This window comes from Gracilinanus agilis, chromosome 2, assembly GCF_016433145.1.
Source record: "Gracilinanus agilis isolate LMUSP501 chromosome 2, AgileGrace, whole genome shotgun sequence".
NCBI classification, from domain to species: Eukaryota; Metazoa; Chordata; class Mammalia; order Didelphimorphia; family Didelphidae; genus Gracilinanus; species Gracilinanus agilis.
The window spans coordinates 459,897,518-459,904,302 of record NC_058131.1 but is presented as its reverse complement, the minus strand read 5'-3'; the positions used below and the strand labels follow the sequence as shown (position 1 = coordinate 459,904,302).

At 40.6% G+C, this 6,785-nt stretch overlaps 1 protein-coding gene across 1 annotated transcript; it reads right to left on the bottom strand.

Moving 5' to 3' along the window:
* Nucleotides 1–5,171: 5,171 nt before the first annotated feature.
* Nucleotides 5,172–6,547, bottom strand: LOC123235793 (fructose-bisphosphate aldolase A-like). Its single transcript, XM_044662001.1, has one exon. It carries the CDS (start codon nt 6,454–6,456, stop codon nt 5,362–5,364), a length of 1,095 nt encoding a protein of 364 aa, XP_044517936.1. The 5' UTR covers nt 6,457–6,547; the 3' UTR covers nt 5,172–5,361.
* Between the last annotated feature and the right edge of the window lie 238 nt (nt 6,548–6,785).

Here is a 6,785-nt window from a genome sequence, read left to right as displayed (position 1 = left end):
TTTGTAGTAATTTTTAATGAATTAAATTAAAAGAGGGGGTTTCTAATTCTGACCCTGTCTTTTACTACTTGGTTGATACTGAGGAATTCGCTGCCTTTGAGAATCTCAATTTCCTCATCTGTAAAATAAAAGAACTGAGAAATATGATGTCTATGTTAATTCACTTACATTTTCCCATTTTTTCTCTCTTCTGAATAGTCCCTAAAGGCAAATGTTATTAACTGGATCTTTTTTGTCCATTCATTTGATGACAATTATCCATTCATATGTCAGTTCAAGTGATAATAAAATCACCTCTTCTATCAGACTATGTGGTCTATGAACTTTATGCCCAATGACGTGGACCCCATTGCCCAGGACCTTCTAAAACTTCTCTTCATGGCTTCTTCAATTCAATATAACTCCCTAGGTAGATATGAAGTAGTCCCTAATGGTCTTCAAGGTGATAAGTCATCACCACCATTTGGATCCCTTGTGCTATGTATCTTTGTAGCCTTCAAATGGAAACTGCATGTACATGCATGAATGTCCCATAATCTCATATAAACAAGCTCCCATTCCTACATATAGAGAAGATCTACTATAAGTTGGTGAAAGAAGGGAAAAAATGTTACCTGATATGTGATAAGATACAAGGCAGCTAGGTGGCACAGTGGATAGAGTACCAATCTGCATTCAGGAAGACTTGTCTTCCTGAGTTCAAATCTGGCCTCAGATATTAACTAGCTATGTGACCCTGGGCAACTCACTTCCTCCTCTGTAAAATGAGCTGGAGAAGGGAATGGCAAACCATTCCAGTATCTTTGCCAAGAAAACCCCAAATGGGGTCACAAAGAGTCAGACACAACTGAAAATGATTAAAAAAACAGAACATAGGGGCAGCTGGATAGCTCAGTGGATTGAGAGCCAGGCCTAGAGACAGGAGGTCCTAGGTTCAAATCCGGCCTCAGACACTTCCCAGCTATGTGACCCTGGGCAAGTCATTTGACCCCCATTGCCTACCCTTGCCAATCTTCCACCTATAAGTCAATATACAGAAGTTAAGGGTTTAAAATTTAAAAAAAAAACAGAACATACATGTATCCATATATATGTGTACATTCATGTATATGTGTGTGTATATATATATATATATATATATATACACACATATGTATGGATACAAATGAGTTAAATGCAAGGTTGTTTGGGAACAAGGGCTCTAGCATTTGAGGCAATTGGAAAGATTTCATGCAGAAGATGATGTCTAGTGGAATCTTAAAGGAAGAAAGAGACTCTTTCTTGGAGGTGAGAAGGAAGTGAATTCCAGTCAGGGAGTATGGCCATTACTACAAAAGCCCAAATATAAAATATGGAATATCTTGAAAGAGGAAGAAAGAGAAGATCAATTCGCCTAGATTGCAGAACAGAGAGGGGATTGTTATGTTCAATCAGGCTGAAAATGTTAAAATCAGAAATGAGGCTTTTAAAACTAAATAGAAGAGTTTATATTTTATCCTAGAAGCAATAAGAAGCCACTGGAATTGGCTGAGTAGGAGAGTTCCATGGTCAGGAAGATGACTTGGGCAAAAGCGTGTAGGATGGAGGTAGGAGTCCTACCCAAGTCTTGTGGATCCCAAAGTCCAGTGATTACAGCACAATGCATCTCAAAGTGTGGAATGAAAGATGTCACCCCCTGATAAAGGAGTTTTAGGCATTCAAATCAGAAGAGCTATCTTATGGGAGCAGACTACATTGATTCACCAAAAAAAAAAAAAAAAAAAAAAAGGTTAGGAAGCCCTGCTCTAGTGAACCCAATCCACAGTTGTACCCTCTTGAGCACCAACCCAGAGTCCTCAAGTGGTAGTAGGAAGGGCTACTAAAGAAGATTACATCTCTGCCAAACTCTGACTCGGATACCCTATGTCAGATTCTAAATTTAAATTCTGATTAAGCAGTATGAATGCCTTAGCAATGATGGACAGTTTCCCTGTAGCACTCCTTCCCCAGGAATGGATCAATTGGCCACTAAATCTTAAGAAAAGGAAAAGCAGATGAAATTTTCTTCCCATTTCGCTATAATTGGCAGAGTATGATCGGTGGACTTGTTCTGTTTTTGGATCCTCTGACATGTGTCTTTTTTTTTCTCCCTTTTTCTCTGTGCTTGTACATATATAGATGCATCTCAAGTCAAGCAGAAGCACGTGCATTTCCTTCTAGATGAGGAAAAATGTGACAGCTGTAAAGAGTTTTCTTATAGAAACCCCCATGTGTTAGCTTGAATGTGAATCAAGTTGCTTCTTACCAGGATGCCTGAGAACAATAGAAGGCTTGAAGCTGACACAGACACTGTATCATATTGGGCTCCCTTTTCAACTTGGCAGCCCATGGTTTCTAAAAATCTCTTTCTAGGAGTATACTTGAAGCAAACTTGTGGTTGCATGAGCACAACCAGAGATTGAGATGGTAATCACAGAGGCTATCCTCCTCCCAACTGCTGACTTTATTTATACTTTTTCTTTTCTTATGATTATATACAGTGTTGGCATGGATATTCCATAATAAACATAAGTTTTTTTGGAGATAGTTAGCATGTCATACGCCAATCTTGTTACCAACAACCTTGAGGGCAATTTCTCCATTTATCATCCATTGTTAACTACCAAATCAGGGATCAGGGAGGGGAAAACTTGGCCTGTTTTTGCAGGCACCTGTGTATCTAAGTTAAAGCTTTGAAATCTTTAACATTAACTCACTATTTGCTGGTTTGTTATAGTTTTCCTCTGTAATTTCTTGAAGTATGGTTTCTAGAATTTTTTATCATGTCTTTAAAATAATTCAATAATTTTTAAATTATTTCTTCTCAAAATATTTTCTAGATCAATTGTTTTGCTCATAAGATATTTCACATTATTGCCTATTTTCATTCTTTTGACTTTTTTTATTATTTCTTGATGACTCATGGCATCATTAGTTCCACTTACCAAATTCTGATTTTTAAGAAATTGTTTTCTCCAGTGAGTTTTTGTACTGCATCATCTGATCTATTCTGCTTTATAGGAGTTCTTTGCATCAGTAAATGTTTATGCCTCTTTTACCATTAAGCCAGTTCTGGTTTTTAAGTGCTTGTTTTCTTCAGTAACTTTTTTGCTCCTCTTTAATGAAGCTGTTAATATTCTTTCCATAATTTTATTGCATCATTCTTATTTCTTTTCCCCATTTTTCCTCTGCCACATATCTCTTTTTTCACTCTTTTTAGGAATTCTTGGTGGGCCTACAAAGAACTAGCTTTTTTTTTCTTTAAGCCTTTTTTTTGTAGCTATTTTCACATTGTTGTCTTCTTCTGAGTTTATGTCGTGATCTTTCTTGCCATCATAGTAAATGTTTATGGTCAAGTTCTTTGTTGGTTTTTGCTACTTTTCCAGCCTACTTCTGGACTTTCAGCTTGGGCCTTGTTCACCCAAGAGTTCAGGGATAGGGCATACTATCCTAAGGTTCCGGGTTACTATTTTCAGAGCTATTTCTGGGGGTCTGCAAGTTTTTTGGTGCTTCCAAAGTAGTATGATCCAGAAAGAAGTTTGTCATTGTATTCAAGTCTGCTCTCTGGTCTTTATCTAGGAATCGGTCCCATTTCCCTGCAGCCATAGTCATTAGTGCACCTCTTAGGCCTGGAACTATTATCAGCTCCCTTGTTCTCCTATGGCAGTAAATGCTAGTGCTCCTCTCTACCTTGAAACAGGGATCAGGACCTCTATGCCCTTATCATTAACCACATGTATTCCTCTTCTCTCTCAAACTATGACTCAAAATGTTTTGAGCTGAGATATCCCTAAACTATTGATGCCTCTATCCCAGCTGCCTCCAAAGCCTGCTGCTGGTACTGCTACCACATTTTTCTCTGAGCCAGACCCTATATATCCTACATCACAATCTTTTCATGCTGACCTCTTAAATTTTCTTAGGCTAAAAAAAATTTCTTACTCTGACCTTTCATTGGCTCTGCTGCTCCAAAATTAAATTGAGGCATTATTTTAAAGTTGTTTGAAAGGGAATATTTTTTGAACCCTTGTCTTGGCGTTATGTGTTAGTTAAAATCACCTGGGGTTCTATTTGGAAGGATTGAACCTCAATATAGTGTTTGACAAACTTCTGTGGACCTATGGGGGTCCTTAAAACTACATTTCCCGTGGTACAATGGGTTTCCTGTTTTGGATTACATATTCAAGGTGAGGGACTGTTTTAAATAGGGGGGAAGTGACTTTGAACTTCCTCTTTAGCTACCTGAGCACACGGAGGTAACAATAATGGCTGGGGTGGCAGTTTTGAATTCTTACTGGTGCGTGGTCTAATGACTTTATCCCTATCAGCATGGCTTTTATTAAAATACTATTCTTCCTTCTAATCTCGGCCATCCTCAATTTTAATCATAACAGTTAATGCTGTGTATTGGCTCCAAGGCAGAAGAGTGGTAAGGGCTAGGCAATGGGGATTAAGTGACTTGCCCAGGGTCACACAGCTGGGAAGTGTCTGAGGCTAGATTTGAACCTAGGATCTCCCATCTGTAGGTCTGGCTCTCAATCCACTGAGCTACCCAGCTGCCCCAAAAGGGAATATTGAAAGAGTTCAACTGGGCTGCTGTTTCTAATCCATCATTTTGGCTCCACCTCCAGAAATTGGGAGGATCACTTTGGAAGCATTAAAACATTTTACATGAAAATGTTTTCTATTATTATAATAGTTTTTATTATTAACTTTACATTAAATGTATTTTATTTGAACCTGTTTTCTTCCCCATTAGAATTCAAACTCATACTTAGATGTATTGATACAAAGTAAAGTGAGCAGAATCAGGAAAGCATTGAGCATAGTAACAGCACTATTATAATGATAATCAACTGTGAAAGACTCAGCAACTTTGGTCCATACAATGGACCCTGACAACTGCAAAGGAATCATGATGAAAAATGTTATGTACCTCCAGATAGAGAGCTGATCGACTCTGAGTACAGACTGACATATATTTGTTTCTCTTTCTTGCTTCTTTTTTTGCAACATGGCTAATGTGAAAATGTTTTATATGATTTTATGTACATAATTGGTATTGTGTTTTTTGATTTCTCAATGGGTAGGGGAGGCAGTAAAGCAAAAAAGAGAATTTAGAACTGAAAACAAAAATATAAAGACATTTTTTCCCTTGTTAAATAGTTGTTTATTGGAAAAAGTGGGCCGAGGAGGGGTCACTAGATTCACCACAGAGCAACAACACCACACAAGTTAGGAGTGATGGGAGAGGTCAGCACAAAGCTCTGGGATCTCAGCCTCTTCCTGGACTGTGAGGGATGGCCTGGAGTGTTAGGGCATACCCAGATGGAAGGCCTTGACTTAGTAGGCATGGTTAGAGACAAAGAGGGACTTGCTGGCTGCAGCTCCTGACTTTCCAGATGGAGTATACTTGCCTTGAGCAGCCTGGCTATTAGCCAAGGCCCGCTTAACATATTCCTCCTGGGCAGCCTGGACATTTTCCTTCTTTCCACCCCAGGTCTTGAGGGCAGATGCCTGCAGGGCTCGGCCATAAGAAAAGGTCAGGGACCATGGCTTGTGCAAGGGGCAGGTGTTGATGGCATTAAGATTGATGGAGGCATCCTCCTCACTCTGACCCCAAGACAAGAAGGTGATACCAGTGACTGCAGGAGGCACAGTCCGGCGAAGAGCAGTTACAGTTGCCATTGCAATCTCCTCATGTGAATATTTCTGGGTACAAGCATGGCCAGGAGTGACCATGTTAGGCTTCAGCAGGGTCCCCTCCAGATAGATATGGTGGTCACTCAAAGCTTTGTAGACAGCAGCCAGAACCTTCTCAGTGACGTACTGGCAACACTTCAGATCATGTTCTCCATCAGGGAGGATCTCTGGCTCCACAATGGGGACAATGCCATTCTGCTGGCAAATGCTGGCGTATCGGGCCAGCACATTGGCATTCTCCATGATGGCAAGTGGAGAAGGTGTATTTTCCCCAATCTTCAGTACACAACGCCACTTGGCAAAGTCAGCCCCATCCTTCTTATACTGGGCACAGCGCTCAGCTAGCCCATCCAGACCTTGAGTGGTAGTCTCCCCATTGGTCCCTGACAGGGGCACTACACCTTTGTCCACCTTGATGCCCACAACACCACCCTTGGCCTTTATGACTTTGGGAAAGGGACGACCATCATCAGCTTTCTGGTAGAGCGTCTCATGGAAAAGGATGACATCTCCAATGCAGTTGTTCACTCGATCATCTGCTGTCAGAAGTAACTGCCTATAAAGGCGGCGATTTTCTTCTGTGTTCTCAGTTCCAATGGACTGCAGCCGCTTTGCAATGCTGCCTGTGGACTCATCTGCGGTCAGGATCCCCTTGCCTGGAGCAACAATTCTTCGAGCTATATCAGAGAGCTCTTTCTTTTGCTCTGGTGTCAATACTGGGAATTGGCAAGGCATGTTTTTTCTTTAGCTGTACTGGTAGTTTCCTGGCCTCAGAGGTGAACTGCCGGTCTTGATGGTGAGTTTACCGGCAGGAAGAAGACCACTTATGGTCAGGAGCCGAACTTCTGCCTAAAAACATTTTTTTTAATTCAAACTCATTTTGAGGAGGGTCTCTTTCAGTCTGCCATACATTAAATTAGTATAGGGCCTAGCATACTGCCTTATGGTTGGTGCTTAATGAATATTATTGGTTGGGGTAGTTAGGTGGCTTGGTGGTGGTTAGAGCATCTAGCCTGGAGTCAAGAAGATTTTAATTCACATCTGGCCTTGGACACTTCCTAGCT

Bases quoted from the DNA above. Each gene is read 5' to 3' on its own strand.
- LOC123235793 (XM_044662001.1), bottom strand. From the start codon at position 6,456: ATGCCTTGCCAATTCCCAGTATTGACACCAGAGCAAAAGAAAGAGCTC.